General features: G+C 48.9%; 1 protein-coding gene across 1 annotated transcript in view; it reads left to right on the forward strand.

The window, feature by feature from the left end:
* The first annotated feature begins 381 nt into the window (after positions 1-381).
* CFAP46 (cilia and flagella associated protein 46) overlaps positions 382-18869 on the forward strand; it is a 116286-nt gene continuing 97798 nt past the window's right edge. The window contains exons 1-9 of the mRNA XM_037805118.1: positions 382-539; positions 841-965; positions 1071-1202; positions 2176-2240; positions 3522-3686; positions 6147-6270; positions 6819-6913; positions 7434-7544; positions 10391-10490. Coding sequence (XP_037661046.1) covers positions 491-539; positions 841-965; positions 1071-1202; positions 2176-2240; positions 3522-3686; positions 6147-6270; positions 6819-6913; positions 7434-7544; positions 10391-10490 — 966 coding nt within the window. The 5' untranslated portion in view covers positions 382-490. The remainder of the gene's footprint in view (positions 540-840; positions 966-1070; positions 1203-2175; positions 2241-3521; positions 3687-6146; positions 6271-6818; positions 6914-7433; positions 7545-10390; positions 10491-18869) is intronic.

Below are 18869 nucleotides of genomic sequence, written 5' to 3' on the forward strand. Positions count from 1 at the left end.
GGGCGCGGGGCCTGGGCGGGGACCAGACCCCACAGCGCGTCCTTGACCCCTGACCCGCAAGGCCGCAGAAGCCCGGGGCAGCGGCCCTCCCAGGAGCGCGGCCGGGGACCCCGCGGCCACCACGTCCACGACCCGCCACGGGCGGGCGGGAGCGGAGCCAGGACGGACGGGCCGGTGCACCCACCTCCTGTCTGTCCCCTTCCCCTGCCTGCCTCGCCCCCTCCCCTCCCCCAGCCCCGCCCCCGGACTCGGCCCCTCCCCTCGCCCCGCCCCCCCCCCGCCCCCGGCTCTGGCGCGCGCCTCAGCGCACTGGGCTCCTGCCCAGCCTGGCCCCGCCGCGCCCCCATCGGCCGCGCTCCGCGTCCCTCGTGGTCGCCGGGCAACGGCCGTTGGGCCGCGCCGGACTCTCAGAGCAGGATCGGCCGCGGGCGGCGGAGCTCGGTGGGAGCCCCGGAGAGGTCGCCCGGCCCCGGTCGCCGCCCTCGGCGCCATGGACCTGGCCATCACCGAGCACCTGGCCCGCGCCAAGAGCCAGCGAGGTGGGCCCGGGCCCCGCCGCGACCCCTGCCCTGGCGGATCCCCGAACCCCGCCGGGTCTGCGGTCCGACTCCCGCCCTTGGCGGCTCTGCCGGCCCAGAGCACGTTAGGGCCGCGCGCTTCGGCCGGGGGCGTCCTGGGGGTCCCCTCGCCCGGGGGCGGCGCGCGTTCCCACGGTCCTCGGGGCGGGGAGCATCTGGCAGCTCGGGGGGGGGGGCGCCGGGGGGGCGGACGGCGGATGGGGCGCAGCCCTGCCCCCCCAGCTCCCCGACAGCACGCGCGCCCCTCGCCGCTTCCCCGCAGACGCTGCCGCGCTGCAGAAGGCCTACGCGCTCATCAAATCCGCCAACCTGGGGAAGTCGGAGTTCGACCCCTCGGAGAGCTTCAGCCCCGACCTCTTCGTGCTGTGCGCCGAGGAGGCGCTCGAGGTAAGCGAGTGCTGAGGCGGCTGCGGCGCCCCGGGGGTGGGGATCCGGGCAGAGCGGGGCGTCCCGGGGAGCGCCCCCAGGCCCTCGCGCGGTGTTCTCCTTCAGATGGGCCATCCGGACGTGAGCGAGGACTGCATCCAGATGTACTTCAAGGTGAAGGGGCCTGTCACGCAGTTTCTGGGCCGCGCGCACTTGTGCAGGGCCCGGCTGTGCGCCCCAAGGACGGCCGAGAACTTGGTGAGGGGCCCCCTGCTCCCCACCACGCAGGAGTGTGAGCGCGGGGCCCCCCTCTCGATTTCACTTTCTTGTTACTTTGGATGGTGATGTCTTTATGTGTATGATTTAAATCTTTCTACTGAAATAATGTGCAAGCCCTTGCTAGTTCCCCATCCCAAAATGAATACATAATTATCCTACTACATTTTTACCCCTAAAATGGCCTCTATTCTCCTCAGCATTCCATGGCTCCCAAGAGCACAAATTTCCACCACACCTTCAAAACTGTCAAGCAATTTAGCAAAATGAAGTTAAATACCTAAATTCATTTTCACAGTTGTTTTCATTTGCTCAAGCTGCTGAAATCAATATAGCAGGACTGGCTTGCCTTTTACAGTGGGGATTTATTAATTTACAAGCTAACAGTGCTGAGGCTGCGAAAATGTCCAAATGAAGGCATCATCAGGTAATGCTTTCTCCCCAAAGACTGGCTTCCTGCTGCGTGGCCAGGCCCCTGGCGGCGGCTCTCCCTCGCTGTCAGCCCCTGGCTGCTCCTCGGTGGCTTTCTCTCTGTTTCTCTGTGTTTTTCTTTGCTTCTGAATTTCAGCCTCTTATAAAGGACTCTGGTGACAGGATTAAGACCCACCTGGGCAGCCTCAACTGAAATAGCCTCATCAAGGTTCCCACCCACAGGCAGGGGTCGGCTTTAAGAATATAAAACCCCCAGACCACCACAGCTGTCGTGTCCCGGGGATGCTGTTTTCTCGAGTCGTGCCACTGGACAGGCCTCTGGCATAACCCTTTGACCTCCCCAGCACCCTGTGGTGCCCACTGCCCAGTGAGCTGCCAGGCGGGGGACCTCATGGGGAGAGGCCCCTGTGCCCGGGAGCTCGGCCGCGGCGGCTGCGAACCTTCGCCCCAGTCTTCCGGGAGGTTTAACGTTCACCGAAGTGACGAATCAGTGGCAAACTCAACCAAATCCTTTTTGTTATAGGAGGAATTTGAAAACTGTGTGACTCAGTATATGAAGGCGATAAACTTTGCCAAAGGGGAACCGAGGTAGGTGTCGAGGAATGGCTGCTCCTAACTACAGGAAGCAATTTAGGGTCAGAATTCACCAGCCATTCTCTTTATTTGGGCTGGGTGGGGCGGGGGGCGGTTCCCCTCGCTCTCTCGGGGTGTTGCCCAGTGGAATCCGGGCCAGGTCAGCCAAAAGCCCCTCAGCAGCCCCCTGGGCTCAGCAGGGTTGTGTCCCGGGTCTGTGTTTGTGGGAAGCTTTAGGGTCTGTTTTCCTCATCAGCCTCCTTTTTGGCGGGCCCAAGGCTGTCGCACGTTCCCGGCCTCCTAACACCCTCATTTGGCTGGGTCAGCACCAGGGTCCGAGGGGCTAGAGAAAGGAGAGGCGGTGCCCCATTTGAGGGGCTTGGGAGCCAGCGTCCCAGGGCCCCCGAGCAGGAGGGGAGTCAGGATGAGGGGCTGGAGAGAAGAGGCCTTGGCTACTTCCTGGGGAGCCCCAGGAGCTGCCCCTCTGACGTGGGCGTCCCTCCAGGCAGGGATGGGGGGGTCATCAGCACCGAGGGCCGGGGTGGCGGGGGCTGCGTGGCTCCTGGCACCCCCCTCTTCCCTCCATCCATGGAAATGCTTGAGGGAAGAGCGCCCAGGACCGTGGCTCTGAGTAAAGCCGCCCTGGGCCCGGCCACCCCGTGTCCACCCTCCTGCCTGTGGCCTGTGACACTCAACCTCCCGAGGACCGCGGTGGGCAGACCAGCCCCGCGCCACCGAGGGGCCCTGCAGTAGGGAGGGCCAACCTGCCCCTGTCCCCCCTTCCCTGAGAGCCCCCCGTGCTTGCTGTGCCCCTGGAGAAAGCCCGGCCTTGGTGACCCACTTCTCCGGCCCCTCCACCCCGCACTCAGGCTCAGGGAACAGCTTTGTTCCTGAATGCTCCCCCCACCTCTTTTCCCCCACTCCTCTCCTGCCTTGGTCCTCTTGGGCCACCTCCTCCCGGAAGCCCTTCTTGATTCCCCCTCTGCTTGCCTGTCCTTGTCTGTCCACCACCCGACCGCGGGCTCTTGGCAGCCTCAGGCACCCCGGTGAGCGGGGAGGCAGCTGAAGTCGCTGGGAGCCTGTGGCCAGGTCACCGCAGCCGAAGTGCAGGGAGAGGGCTCTGCAGCCGCCGTGCTCCGGCCGTTGGGTCAGAGGACCTCAGACGTGGCCGCTGCCATCTGCCGGGGACACAGGGGGACCTGAGACTCCCTCCCGGAAGGAGGGCCCTTGGATTTTGCAGCCCCAGCAGTCTGGGGTTCTGATGTGTTTCCATCCTTCTGTCTGCTTGCGTCTTAGGTATCACTTTTTGGTTTACAACGCATCGGTCCTCTACTGGCAGATGGTGAGGCCCTTCCTCAAGCCTGGGTACCGCCATCACCTGATCCCCAGCCTCTCCCAGATCGTGGCCGTCCTAAACCAGACCGACGAGGAAGACAAGGAGTGGCGGGCTGAGCTGGCGCTGTGAGTCCGAGCTGCCCCTCCCCGCCTCATGCGGGCGTGCACGTGCCCCCATGTCAGGTTTTACGTTCTCAAAAATATCTGTGCTCTGGCTGGGTGGACGGCCAATTCCTGATACCCTGAAGTGCTGGGGGGAGAAGGAGGTCATGGACATTCCTTATCACGAAAGAAAAAGTCAAAACATGGCACAAAACAGAGGTCTTGCCCTGCCAGACCGTTTCACTGAGGGATAATTATGGTATTGAGTAAAACGCACACCTCTTAGGGGCTCAACTCCGTGAGTGTAGACATGTTTCAAACACGTTTGTCTCTCCGGAGAATTCCCTTGTGCCCTTGGAGGCTTTCTCTGCCCTGCCCACGTGGCCACTTCCTGATTGTCCCTGCGGATCGGTTGTCCTCGGCTGTCACCGTCCGGAACACTGCCGCGTGGCCCCTTCCGTGCCGGGCGTCTCTTGCTCTGCTCGAGCAGAGTTCCGCGCGGGGTGCACTGCACCTGTCCGTCCACTCGCAGGCGAGGGGTGTGTGAGTTGGCGTCACCTTGGGGCGACTGTGAGTGAGGGTGCTGAGAGCATCCGTGTTCAGATTTTTGTGTGAACAAATGTTTTTTGTTTATTTCTCTTGGGTGTAAACTTAAGAGTGGAATTGCCGGGTCACAGAGTGAATGGATGTTTAAATATTTATGAGACAGCCGGTGGCTCCCCAAAGAGCCCGCAGCCTTCTGCCCCCCACCAGCCATCCGGGAGGCCCGGCCGCCCCGTCCTCGCCGACACTGGGTGGTGTGAGTCGTTCCAGCGGGTGTGAAGCTGTTTCCTTCTGTGGGTTTCATTTGCGTCTCCTCGACCGAAGATGGGGGGCACCTTTTCGTGTTTCTTGGCTGTCGTGTGTCCTGTGGTGGGAACCATCTATCTGAGTCTTTGTTTTACTCGGTTGGTTGATCAGTATTGAATCGTAGATGTTCTTTATGTATTCTCCACACAAGCCCTTCGGCTGATACGTGGATTGCATTTTCTCCTACTCTTGGGATCACCTTTTCATTTTTATAATGTCTATTTTAAAGAACAGCAATTTTTAATTTTGATAAAGGCCGATTTATTGATTTTTTCCCTTTATGGTTGTCATTTTTTCATGCCCTATCTTGGAAACCTTTGTCTGCTCTAAGATTGTGGAGATGTTTTCCTGTGTTTTCTTTGAGATCCTGTATAGTTTCAGCTCTTACAGTAGGACCACGCCCCATGTTGAGTTGACGTCTTTATGTAACGGGAGGGCGAGGGTCGAGGCTCATTTTGTTGGAATTATTTCTTTAATCAGTGAAGCTGCTTTTGGGCGACTTTATGACAAGGCTCCGCTTGTACGGAAAGTTGAAGCGCCACATGGATTTTCACCTCCTGCCCCACCCCTCTTCTCTCCCATGTTGGTGATTATTTTATGTTGCCGGGTGCGTGTCACCCACTTTGGGTCATGTCTGAAAGATGTTTCTGAAATTCAAACCTGTCAGCAGCACTTAGTGTCATGATTCTGAGGCTGCCATAGCGAAACCGAGGGCTGGGGGTGGACACAAAGCCGAGGGTGTGTGGTCCTGCCCAGGGTTCTAAAAGATCAGCTCAGTCAATTTTGTTTGTAGTAGACTTCTGGCAAAATAAAAATAAATGGAGATAAGCAGGCAGTTTAGGGAAGAGGTGGTGGGCACTGCCCGGGCAGCAGAGGGCAGGGATGGAACAGCTGATGCTTGGCATCGGCCGCTCCCCCTGTGGAGCCACGAGGAGACAGGTGCCCGTGGCCAGGCTGCTGCCGGCCTGGGGAGGGGCCTCGGCTGGGTCCTGGACCTGGGGTCGGACCACGTGCAGGACAGTGCAAGAGAGGAAGAGAGGACACACACAGGAAAGGCCACAGACCCCAGTGGACACACACAGGGAAGGCCAGAGACCCCATTGGACACACACAGGGAAGGCCACAGACCCCATTGGACACACACAGGAAAGGACCAGAGACCCCACTGGACACACACAGGGAAGGCCACAGACCCCAGTGGACACACACAGGGAATGCCACAGACCCCAGTGGACACATAGAAAAGGGCCAGTGACCCAGTGGACACTGCAAATGAAAGAGCCAGAGACCCTAGATTCAAGGTGGCCTCTGGGTCCTGCACACTCTCGTCACCTTCTTCATGTCAATTTTGGGAGCTCTTAAAAGAAAACAAATATGAATTGGAACTGTCTTTAAAATGCCATTTTCCAATGTCCTGGGTAATAAAATGCATGTAATTTCCTTCTCCCTCTTGTGAGCTGTGGCCTGACTGTCCGGCTCCCCGCTGGCCCTGCCGGGGGCGCCTCGGGCACAGTGGCTGCTCAGTCCCGTGCATCTTTGCGGAGGCCGTGAAACGTGAAGATAATAAAAGTGTAACCGACTGCAGCAGACAGCCATCTCGACAGGTCTAACTTACCCCATTTCCACACCGTGCAGGGAACTTGTCGAGTGCTATCTGGATGCTGGGAAAAACGAGGAGGCTGCCAAATTTTGTTCCACGGTTGCACCGTTCATAAAAGCTGACGTACCACAGAAATATCAGCAGATATTTTCTGTCATGGTAAATTGACATAGGAAAAAATGTAGATGTAAGAAGCAGTTTTCTTGGAAGCCAGTGCTCAGAAACCTGTGTATAGGAGAACAAACGGGTCCTTCAGTTGGGAGATATGAGGGCTCATGGACAGACAGACAGACAGACAGGAACGAAACAAATATAAGCAAAAAGAAATAGAATTCACCCCCTGTGAGCACACATACATCAACTTGCCGTTTTGAAAAGAAACAAAATTATTTTCCTTCATTGTTACTCTTTGAGTATTCACTTTGTAACAGCATTGTATAAAGAAAAAGAAGTTATTAGAAAATTCATGATGCAAGAAATACTACAAGAATGCATCTGAAAAGCATTCATCAACATTAATCTTTATGTATAAGGGAGTGTAGTTGTAGCTGAGAAACTAAATATAAAATATAATTCATAGACACTTGTTAGTTATAGATATTAATCATATAGGAAGAATATTTGCAAAATAATAGCTAGATACAAATCTGGATCTCTATCTAATTATTTAATTTAAATTCAGATTAAAATGTTCTGTTCTATGACAGGTGCGTTACGAGTTAATGGAGGAGTCGCAGCTAAAGGAAGAAGCGAAAACGTCTATCAGCCTGTCCGTCTCCTTCTACATTAATATGCTCAAGGCGTAGGTGGCTGGACGGGGGGGAGGCCCCCTCGCAGGTGCCCTTGGGAACCGCGGGGCAGGGCAGGGGGCTTGGCCTCACAGGTGAGGGCTGGCGGTGGTCCAGCTGTTGCAGGAGGGACAGGCCAGGGAGGCCCGGACCCCCGGGGAGCTGGTGAAGGGACGGGGACGTGACCAGCCAGGGCTGCTGGTGGCTCAGAGCAGGGGGCAGGTGGGCAGAGAGGAGGGCAGAGCTGTGCCCGGGGGGCGGTGGCCTCTGTGAGGAGCCCTGCAGTGAGCGGGGAGTGAGGGGCGAGGAGGGCACGATCCGCGAGAGGGACAGCGCCCCGGGCCCGGGCCAGGCTGGTGGGGGGCGGTCCGTTTCCAGCGGGGCAGGAGGCGGGCGAGGAGCTGTGTCCCCGGGGAGCCCCCGGCCCTCCGCCAGCGGGAAGGACAGGCTCACACCTTTCAGAGTTTCTTTTAGTGTAAAGTGAATGAAGCTCACAAGGTTTTGTTGATTATTTAATGTATGAATGAATTCTAGAAAGCTGGATAAAAGGGAGTTGCCCGAAGACACCGATGCGATTCTGAAGAAAGCCTACAAAAGTTTAAGTCACCACAATCAGCAGCACTTCGCTTCCGTCGGAGAAGAGAGGTGCGTGTGACACGACTTTCCAGTCTTCACATCTACACAGTCACTGCACAAAATTTGGTTAAGCACAGGAAATGTAAATACATTTTTTAGAAAGCAACTACAGCCTTCCTCCCATGAGCCAGCCATTCTGGAGTTTTCGGTGTATTTCCTGCAAGTCCTTCTAGTCCAGCATTTTGTACATTTCATACTGACCATTAGGGATATGTAACTTCATATCCTACTTTTAAAACTCAAATTCAGTATATAAGTAAAGCATTTTTCCAGTTCTCACACATCTGCATGGTTGGAGAATGTTTCATTATGTAGAAGAGCCAACACGTTCCTCGTGGCTTCCCCTGGGCAGTCTGAGGGGGGCTCTCGGCCGGGGCCAGCCCCGAGATCGTCTCCCAGAGCCGGAGATGGGCCTCGGTGTGGAATGTTCTCCTGTGTTCCCACAGACGGGCAGCGTTTGCTCCCCACACCAGCTGCTGTCTGTCATGTCCTCGTGAGCGCTGTGCACTTATGAAAGAGGAGAACAGAAACACTTGTGAATGGGGCGGGAGCAGCATCGTATCATCTTGTTTGTATGTCTCTGATTACCACTGAGGTTTGGGTGCCCTTTGAACTACCCCTTTGAGAAATTATCATTTGAGGTCTCGGCGATTTTCATCAATGCACTCCTACAATAGGAAACATTTTGACCCTTTGCCTGTACAGTTTTGGATTTTTTTCCAGTTTATAATTTGATGGTTGTTGGGGTATGTATTAGTTATCGGCTGCTGCATAGCAAACTACCTCAGCCCAGGCGCTTCTTATCCCACCGCGTCTGTGGGTGTGAATCCTGCCGCAGTCGAGGGCCAACCCGGGCTGGGGGCTCAGCTGGAGTCAGCTCCTTCTATCTAAGTTGACAATCCCTGCCTCTTAATTAGAGGTGTTAATTGGGGTGTGTTAACCATTTATGTTTAATGTGATTATTGCTACATTTAGTTTAAAGCTACCATTGTGCTATTTTGTCTTCTACTTGTCCCATATGTTCTTTATTATTACCTTTTTCATCCTTTTCTTTCTACTTTTTGGAATAATTGGATATTTCTTATGATTCCATTTACTGTCTATTAAGTGTGCCTGATTTTTAAATTTTAGTGATTGCTTTAGCATATGATTTACGTTGTTATCTTATCACAGTCTCCTTTGGAGGTGTACTAAATCACTTCACATGTAGTCAAAGAACATTCCTTCTATTTCATTGTGGACTGTGGTTTCCTGGGTCTTTTCATGGCTGATAATTTTTGAATGGATGCTAGACATTGTGAATTTTATTTGTTGGATCCTGGATAGCTTTGTGATACTTATGTATTCTTGAGCTTTGTTCTGAGATGCAAGTAAAGCTTCACTTTAAGCATTGTTAGGTGTGACCCAAGCAGCCTTAACTGAGGGCTAGTTTTGTCCCCCTGCAGGGGCGATCCCTTCTGTGTCTTTCATCTACATATCACGTGTTAGGGCTGGTGGGGACGGGGACTGCCCCCAGCCTGTGTGACCAGGGGTGTCCTGCCTTCTGCTTCCTGGTGCTGCTTTCTCGGCCTGGTGCTCGCCCCACTCACGTGCACTGACCAATCACATCGAGGACTTGGGGAGCCGTCGGGGGCTCTCGGTGCAGCTCCCTTCTCTCTGTTGGTCTGTCCTCCCTGGTTCTCAACTCTGCCTCCTCTCTGAAGGCCGACTGCGTGGCCCTGCTAGGACCCCCCCCATCACTGTCTGGAAATGTGCTCGTGCAGTGAGCAGGGGCAGCTGCAGGGCTCGCCTCACTTGCCCCCCACCCCCACCCCCCACGAGTAGCTGTCCCCACCGCCTACTACGTCTGTTGTCCAGAAGCAGGTGTTCGTATGTTTTGTCTGTTTGCTTTTAGTGGTTTAAGGCTGAAGGTTAAACCTGTTTCCTTTTGCTCCATCATGTTTGAAAGCAGAAGTCCTATTTTGTGTTTTTAAGATAAAATTGTGTTTAATCATTCCTCTTAACTGTTTGTTTTAGTCTGCCTCTGCTGTGTCTGGTTTAAGTTCTCAGTATCTCCCAGTTCACCAACATCTCTCCTTTTGTGTGCAGTTCAGATTTTATCAACTCTGAGAGCCTTTGTGTTTCAGTGGCTGTACCCAATGTCCTGTTGACATCACTGGTATGTTGAGTGATTTGAGCAGATGAGTTCTGTTGGTGAGAAGGTTCTGCTTGCCGTGCAGAGCGGAGGCCCTTTCTGATGGGATGAGCGGCTGTGCATGTTGTGGATAATAGCCCTTAAACGTCACCATGTTGGGAGGGCCGAACGCAGAGTTTGGAGACAGGAAAGCTCACCTCCTGCTTTGCCCCTTACGTTGAGCAGACCAGCTTTCCTCCCTGGGGCTGCACTGCCTCGCCTGTGAAGCACAGGTGCTCGCACCTGCTGCGTGGAACACTGTGGTGTGGTGGGAGCAGACCCCAGGGCCTCAGCCTCGCCCCCTGGAGCCGTGCGCTTGCATTTGACCCGAAGACTCGAAGACTCGCCGGGAGATCGCTCAGCTCGGGGGCTGCATGGGGGACAGTCCCAGGAGGTCCTGGCTGGCTCCCCGAGTGTGTCCCCGCCTGATCTGGGAGCAGGCCCTTCACGACGCCGTTCGCAGATTAGGAAACCATCACTCTGTCAACTCTCCATTTTCCTATTATTTGAAATTTCTGTACTTTCTTCATCATCACTCTTTCTTGGCTGTGTAATTATCTCCTCCTCAAACTATTATATTTCCTGGGTCTGATTGACCAATGACTGGATGTTTTCCAACCTCATGGGTGTCTTTCCTGTCACACCCCCCTGATCTGTCACTGGTTTGTTCATTTGTTTCCAGAATTCTTTTGCTCTTTGAATTGGGTCGTCTTTCATTGATCTTGAAATGCACGGAGATCTGTTCTGGGTGCATCTCAGACCTGAAGAAAATTGACAATGCGGTGAGTAGCCTAATGAGACGGCAGGTGCTTATTGTGGGTCAGCACGAAGAAGGCAAAGCTGCCCCCAGAGGGCTTAAACGTGCACACTGGGTGAGTGTCCTTTGGGCTTCTTAATGTACATTTTACATGGTGGAGATCATTTGATTTTTGCAGTTTTGCTTCATATCCTTTTCTTTGTACCTGATGGTGCAGGCGCTAGTCTGTCCACGTCATTCCCAGTTGTGTGTAAAACTCTCTCCACTGAATGTGCAGCATTTCCTGAAACAAATGAGCCATGATGTAATCCCCAAACCGGGGGCATTTAGATCATACAGAAGCTTTTCCTTATTACACAAAATGCTGCAATGAATATTTTGTGCCTAAAACTTTTTTCTGCATTCAGAATCTTTCCCTTTTAAAATTTTTTCAGTATATGTTAAAACATTGCCCTCCAGAAAAAATTTATGCTCCCACTAAAAGTCTGTGAGAGTGCGTGTTTCAGGTTTTTTTTTTTTCAGTTTAAAAAACTTCCATGGAGCAGAGGTTTGTTCTGTAGTTTTTGACAGTTTCGAATGAACTGCAGAATCTTTACCACGCTGAGCGCTGGCTGCGCCCGAGGATGGACACGTGAGGGAGGGATTTTTGGAGAGGCGGCTCTCACCGAGCTGCGTGTCACCCCACGTTACCCATGAGGGTGTCGCATCCACCGAGCCCCAGGAGTCTCACACCAGATAAAGCGAGGCGATCGCTGCCCGTTGCATGGCACGGACACTAAGAAGTAGAGGAGTCCAGTGGGGGTGTCAGCTGGTCCGTTCCTATCACAGTTATCTGGAAACGGGTCCATGACAGAAACAGCTTGGTCGGGACCGTGAGGTCAGGCAGTGACTGGTGGGTCACAGCCGGGAAGGGGGGTGGGCTGGGGTCAGCACGGCGGGATGGGGAGGTGTGTCTGGGGGGAAGCGCCCTGCAGGGCTCCTCTGCCACCCCACTCTGCGCCTGCGGTTTCCACGACGCGGGCCCAAGGTCAGCGTGGCCGGCGGCCTCCAGAGACCGCACACTTCCCAGCCTCCGTTTCGTCTTCGTAAAAGCAGCCACAAGAGTAAAACCACCCCGGGGCTGCTGTCGGATCTAAAAGACTGCGGAGTGCACGGCAAGGTGGTGTGAGATCACAGTCCTGTAAGTGAGGCTCCTGGGGTCTCCCCACGAGGGCCCCTCACCCGGGGTCCCCCCGCCCGGACCCCGCTGGCCCTGCACCCCTCAGGCTGGTCGGAGACTGCCTCTCGGGGCCCCCGTTAGACGTGGCCTCCTTGGGCGGCCTCTCCGCCGGGAGACTCCTCATCCTGGCTCAGGGTCTGGGTGGGCTCCGTGAGACACGTCTTTCCTGGCTTTGGAATTTGTTGAAATGTCTAGGGTCAAGGCACTCATTCTTAGTTTTGTAAACATCCCACGCATACTTGAAAAAGATGTGCTCTCTGTTTTTTAAGACAATATTTGTCCATTCAATGGTACTCAGTATTAATTGGTTGTTCAAATGTCTACATCCTTGCTAACTTTTCTGTGTTTGTTCTGTTGATATGTGTGAGAAGTATCTTAAATCTCCACCTGGGAGTGTGGCTCTGTCAGTTTTACATTGTACGTCTGCCATTTTTATGTTTTCTTATTTTCTTACACATATTTTCCTTTGTGTATATGGGTACAGAATTATTACATCTTCCTGGGGAAATAGTGTATCTTCCTGGGAAATTATTGGTCATATTGTCACATGTTGACCCTCTTTGTGCCTAATAATGATGTTTATGGGTCAACTTGCTGATCGTCATTTTCCCTCCTGGAGTGAAATCTCCTGAGGACAGGGACCTTTCTATTGGGTCACTCTTACCCCCACCTCCCACCTCGCAGGAAGCACCTGCTAACGCTCGGTAAATACTTGTTGAGCCAAGGGATGGACCATCAGACGGTCGCAGCCTCTCCGAGTGGGCTTTCCCTGTGGGGTCTCCCTGCAGGGTCAGCCACGCAGTGGAGAGGTCCAGGCTCGGGCCCCGCCCAGGGATCAGTTCAGGAGACATTGCCCCAGAAGAGAGAGAATCAAGAAAGAAGTGAAGAAATGAATGTGAAGCAGGGATTTGGTTTCTAATACTGAACTGTAATATGTGACATCTTAGTATCCTCTTAGGAGGAACAAAAAACAAAAATAAAACAAAAATAGACATGTAATTCTGTGTGACTGTTCAAAAATAGGTAAACCTTTTCCTAAAAGTGGGAAATAATATAAGACTTCCATTTAAGACAAGTAAAACACCCTAAGTTTGAAACAACTGAAAAACAAACAAAATATGTGAAACAATGGCTTTCAAGACATGGGACAAGAGACAATGACGGAGAGTAAGACTAGAGAGGTGAGAAACAAGCGGGGTGGGTCCTACGATACCCCATCTAACTGCTGGAAGAGGAAGCACGGGGGACCCCTGGGGGCCTGTGGAGCTGAGGGGACAGCGCTGGCCACCAGGAGAACAGGCAGCTGCAGTCCACAGGTGGATCTCTGGGCAGGAGTGAGCTGCAGAGGATGAGAGCTCTGGAGATCTGCAGGGACCCCCCCTGTAGTCTCCTGCTGAGAACGGATCAGCACATGCAGGTGAGGAAACTACCCAAGCCAGGCAGAGAGCCACCTTACCGGAGAAAAGAGAACAGCCTACAGAGCTCACAAAGGTCTGGAAGTAGTTCCTGTTCCCGCCAACAAGTGTGGAAAACCTTAAAATTCATGGGGCATCTGTTAGGGTTCTCAGAAGGGATTTATTGCAGCCTTGGAGAAAGTTATCCTAGTCTAAACACTGCTCTAATTCTGCATAACAAAGCTTAAAAGCAAAACTGAAAGAGCAAACTTTTTCTAAGTAACATGATTGGGTACCAGAAAAAGTCACAAGAGTGTAAGAATACAAAAATATAAAGCATCCAACTGTGTAAGATTCAGTGTCCGGCATCCAATAACACATCACCAGACATACAAAGAGGCAGGAATACGTGACCCATCAGGAAGAGAAAAATCAATCAAGACCAACAAAGAATGACTCAAATTATAAACTTAGTTGACATGGACATTAAAGTGGTTATTATAACTGACTCCATGCGTTCAAGAAGGTAGAGGTCACATTGAACGTTTACGTTAAATAAAAATAGGGAAGGTAAATAAAACACTCAAACTGAACTTCCAGTGATGAAAACTACAGTGTTGCAGATGAAAAATACACTGGATGGAATTTAAAGCACATTTGATGTTTCAGAAGAAATGATTAGCAAACTCAAAGATATAACAACAGAAATTATCCAAAATGAAACACAGAGAGGAGAAACACTAAAAAGAAAATACAGAGCATTAGTGAAGGCTAAATAAAGATTTATCAAAACATGCAGGAACTGAATACGTTTGACCTACACTATAAGAAAAATGTAAGGGACGTCCTTCAACGGGAGGCATTGATACCAGATGGAAATCTGGTTCTATAAAAGGCTTTTAAACAAACTTAAATCTCTTCAAGAAGATAATTGACTGTTCAAAGCAAAGATAATATATTGTGGGGTTTATAATATATGTAGAAGTAGAATGTGTGATAATAGCACAAAGGGTAGGGGGAAGAAATGAAAATATGCTGTTGTAAGGTTGTATTTTATTTATGCTGTAAGTGGTGTTCTGTAAGTGGTATACTATCACTTGAAGGTAGACTCTGATAAATAAATGATAAATGCTATATGCCCTAAAGCAACCACTAAAATAATACTAAAAAGGGATATAGATAATATGCCAACCAAAAAAATAGAATGGAATCACAAAAAGTGCTCACTTGAATCAAGAAAAGACAGAAAAAGAGGAAAATAGAATAAAGAAAAGGTGAGACAAATAGAAAATATATACAACAATGGTAGTTTTGAACCCAGTCACATCAGTAATCACATTAAATGTAAAGGGTCCAAACATCCCAATGAAAAGGCAGAGATTGTCAGATCAGAAAAAAAGCAGGTCCCAACCATATGCTGCCTAGAAGAAACCTACTTTAAATATAAAATACAAGTAGATTAAAAATAAAGAGATAGACAAAGGCATATCATTCTAACAATAATAAAAACAAAACTGTAGTGGCTACATTACCATTATGCCAAATAGGTTTCAGAGCAAGCAATATTACCAGTGATAAAGAGGGTCATTTCATAATGTAAAACTGGTCAATTAATCAAGAGAACATAAAATCCTTAAGGTTTATGCACTTAATAATAGAACTTAAAAATAAATGAAGCAAAAAAAAATGATAGAAATTCAAGGACAAATAGACAAATCCAATATTAAAGCTTGAGATTCCAGTACTCTTCTTGATAACTGATAGAGCAGGTGGACATAGAATCAAGGATATAAAAGACTTAGACAACCAACTTGACTTAAATAACTATATTCTTGTCTAGAAAAAAATATGTAAATAAATGTAAAAATATTAAAATCATGCAAAGTATTATCTGACGATGATGGAATTAAATTTGAAATCAATAATAAAAAATAATTTAAAATCCCAGATATTTATAAACTAAACTACATACTCCTGAACAACCCATGAATCAAAGAAAACTTTAAAATGGAAATTAGGAAGTAGTTTAAACTGAATGAAATTGAAAACATATCGAAATTTGTGGGCCACCCCTAAACTTTAGTTTTCAGTGTGCGGGTCCGCCACTCCTTTTGTCAGATTTATCCTGAAGTAGTCCATATTTTTCATACTATTGTAAAGGATGTTGTTTTTATCTATTTCAATTTCTGATTTCAATGCTAATGTACAGGAATACAATTGATATTTGCATATTGATTTAATAACGCCTAACCTTGTTAAATTGACAAATTAGAGGCAAATTTATAGCAGTAAAACACTTATATGTCAAGAAAAGGATCAGTGGGGTCAACCTGACCTTAAGAAACAAAAAGAGCAGGTAAAACCCAAAGTAAGCAGAATATTAGAAATAATGAATGTCAAATCAGAAATCCATGAAGTAGAAAACAGAAAGACAATAGAAAAAATCAATAACAGGTTCTTTGAGAATATCAACAAAATTGATAAGCCACTTGCTAAACTGATCAGGGGAAAAAAAAAGTCACAGATTATTAGTACTGAAAAAGTAACAGCTCATATTCTAGAGCTATTTAAATAAGATATTATGAACAACTCTATGCCAATAAATTCAACAGCTTAGATGAAATGGATATTTCTCTTGAAAGACATAAACTACCAAAGATCACTCAAAAAGAAACAGATAATTTGAATAGCCCTGTATCTATTAAAGAAATTGAATGGATGGCTAAAAGCCTTCCTGCTAAGAAAACTCCATGACCATATGACTGCACTTTTGAATCCTGCCAAACTTTTCATTTACACAAACTCTCCCAGAAAATGATGGAAGAAGGAATGTGTCCTGAATCAGTCTATGATTCAGCATTTCCCAGATACCAAAAACTAGACAAAGACGTAGCAAGAAAATGCAAAAATTGTTGACAAAATTTCAACAAATCAAATCCAACAATAAACAAAAAGGATAAAACCTCATGATCAGGTAGGATTTATCTCAGAAATGCAAGGTCATTTTAATATTAAAAAATCAACCTATGCAATTCACCATTTGCTAGCAGACTAAAAAAGTAAAGCTATCTGATGTCCTCAATAGATGCAGGAAAGTCATTTGACAAATTCCAACATCCTTTTCTAATAAAATTCTCAGCAAACTTTTAATAGGAGGGCTCTTCCTCAACCTGATAAAAGGAATCCATGAAAACTCTGAGACATTGGGACAGGGAAGGATGTTTGCTCTCACCTCTTATAGTGGAGGTTCAATCCAGTGTAGTCAGTCAAGAAAAAGAAATAAAAGGTTGGCCAGATTGGAAAGGAAGAAGTAAAACTGTGTTTATTCATAGATGACATAATAGTCCATTAGGCAATCCAATGGAATCTACAAAAAAAAAAAAAATGTTACTCGAGCCAACAAGTGAATTTAACAAGGTTGGGCATTATTAAATCAATATGCAAATATAAATTGCATTCCTGTACATTAGCATTGAAATCAGAAATTGAAATTGATGAAAGCAATATGCCTTACCATAGTATAAAAAAATGTGAACTACTTCAGGATAAATCTGACAGAAGGTGTGGAGGACTGAACACTGAGAACTAAACATTGTTGCTGAAAGAAATCATAGAAGACTTAAATAAGTGGGGAACAGCACTGTGTTCATAGATGCCAAGACTCAATATTGTTAAGATGTCAGTTTTCTCCATATTGAACAATAGATTCAGTGTGATCCCAATCAGAACCTTAGCAGGAGTTTTTGAGGTATTGTCAAGCTGATTATTTGGTACATGTGGAAATTCAGAGGACCTAGAGGAAGTAAAAACAACCTGGGAAAGAGCAGAACAAGTTGGGAGACTTCTGCTCCTAACTGCAAAGCCCTGTTCTAAAGGCCCGTGGTTAAGTGGTGATGTGTTGGCGTGAAGATGGGCATCGAGACCAGTGGGACAGAACGGAGAGAAACACACCCACGGACATGTAGTCAAAGAATTTTTTTAAAGATGCAGAGGCACTCAGTGGATAAAAGATGGTCTTTTCAACAAACGGTGCTGAGAGCACTGAATCACCATATGTAAGGAAAATGAACTTGAGCCGTATGTCACACCATAAACAGAAGTGGACGCAAAATGCATCACAGACTACGTGTAAGAGTTAAAACTATAAAACTTTAAGAAAAAAAACATAAGATAAACCTTTATAACCTCGAGGTAGACAAGGAATTCTTGGATAGGATACCAAAATCACAATCCATGTAAGAAGAAATTGACAAATTGAACTTTAGCAAAACTAAGAACCTCTGCTCTTTGAAAGACACTGCTGTGAGAATGCAAATACAAGCCAGAGACAGAGAAAATGTTGGCAAATCACGTATCTGATAAAGGACTTGTATTCAGAATATATGAGGAACTCTCAAAACTCAGAAATGAAATAACCTAATAAAAATGCACAAAGCACCTTAACAGATGCTTCAGCAGTGAAGACACACAAAAAGCTGCTTCATGTCATCCACGATTAACGTGTTAATCAAAGCCTCGAGATGCCCTCCACCCTGCTACGGTGACTGACACTGAGAGACGGCCGTGCCGAGTGTGGGCGAGGGTCTGGGGGAACTGGGGCTCTTATGCTTAGGTGGAAATCTAAACTACTTTAGAAAAGTTTGGCATTTGTGCAAAAAAAGTTAAAAACATGCCTGTCATAAGACCCACCACCCCACTCCCAGGCATTTAATGGAGACAAACGCAAGCACTTGCACACGAACGGCCACGGCAGTGTTTCTTGTGATTGTGGAAAGTGGTGGCAACTTAATGGCCACCAGCAGGAGGTGGACACACAAATGGTCCTCCTCTCAGTGGAATCCTGCTGACCAGCGAAAAGGAACGAACCAGCCACGACGAGACAACATGGAACAACCCTCAGGTAATTTGCTGACCAGAAGGAAGGAAGCTGATCCAAAGGAGTTCATTCATATAAAATTCTAGAATAAGCAAACTAACGTATGGTTCGGTGTGCTGCTTTGCAGTTGTCACACACCCCAGAAAAGGCCTGTGGTGGGCAGGGCCTTGTGATTGGGTTGTTTCAACTGAGATGTGACCCAGCTCATTCAAGTGGGTCTTACTCTTTTACTGGAGCCCTTTAGGAGAGGATAAAAGAAAGAAAAAGCCCAGAGAGCTTAGAGAAAAAGCCCCTGGAGGAGTTCAGAGAGGAGGCCCCTGAAGCCAGAAGCTGAAAGCAGCGAAACCCGGGAGCGAAGGCCCAGCAGACGTGCCAGGCGCCTTCCCGTGTGACGGAGCCCCGCGTGCTGGCAGCTGTCTGCAGGGCCCAGGTGTCGTCCTGCTGATGCCCGAGTTGGACATTTTCACGGACTTGTAAGTTAATAAATCCCCGTTGTAAAATCAACCCATTTCTTGTATATTGCTTTCCGGCAGCTTTAGCAACCGGAGCATTCGGAAAGCAGAGGAGTGGCTGCCGGGGGGCGGGGTGGGGCCTGGAGGCAGCTGTGGGAGGTGACGGAGATGGTCACATCTCAGTAGAGTGACGGTTTCATGGTTTACACACGTCAAAACTTACCAGACTGAGCACTTAAATATTTGAAGTTATATGTTAATTATACTCAATAAAGCTGTAAAAAAGAAAGAGAATCACACCCACAAAAAAATCAGTGAATACAAACTGTCAGAATACAGAAATGGTTTTCATCAACCTCACAGCTTCGTCTCCTCTCTCGTGTAGCCTCATGACTGTTGTGCCACCTATTTAAACTATGAAAAATTAGGAAAACTGTTAAGGACGAAAGGAAATCTCTGGTGA

Source organism: Choloepus didactylus, chromosome 15, assembly GCF_015220235.1.
Source record: "Choloepus didactylus isolate mChoDid1 chromosome 15, mChoDid1.pri, whole genome shotgun sequence".
NCBI lineage: Eukaryota > Metazoa > Chordata > Mammalia > Pilosa > Megalonychidae > Choloepus > Choloepus didactylus.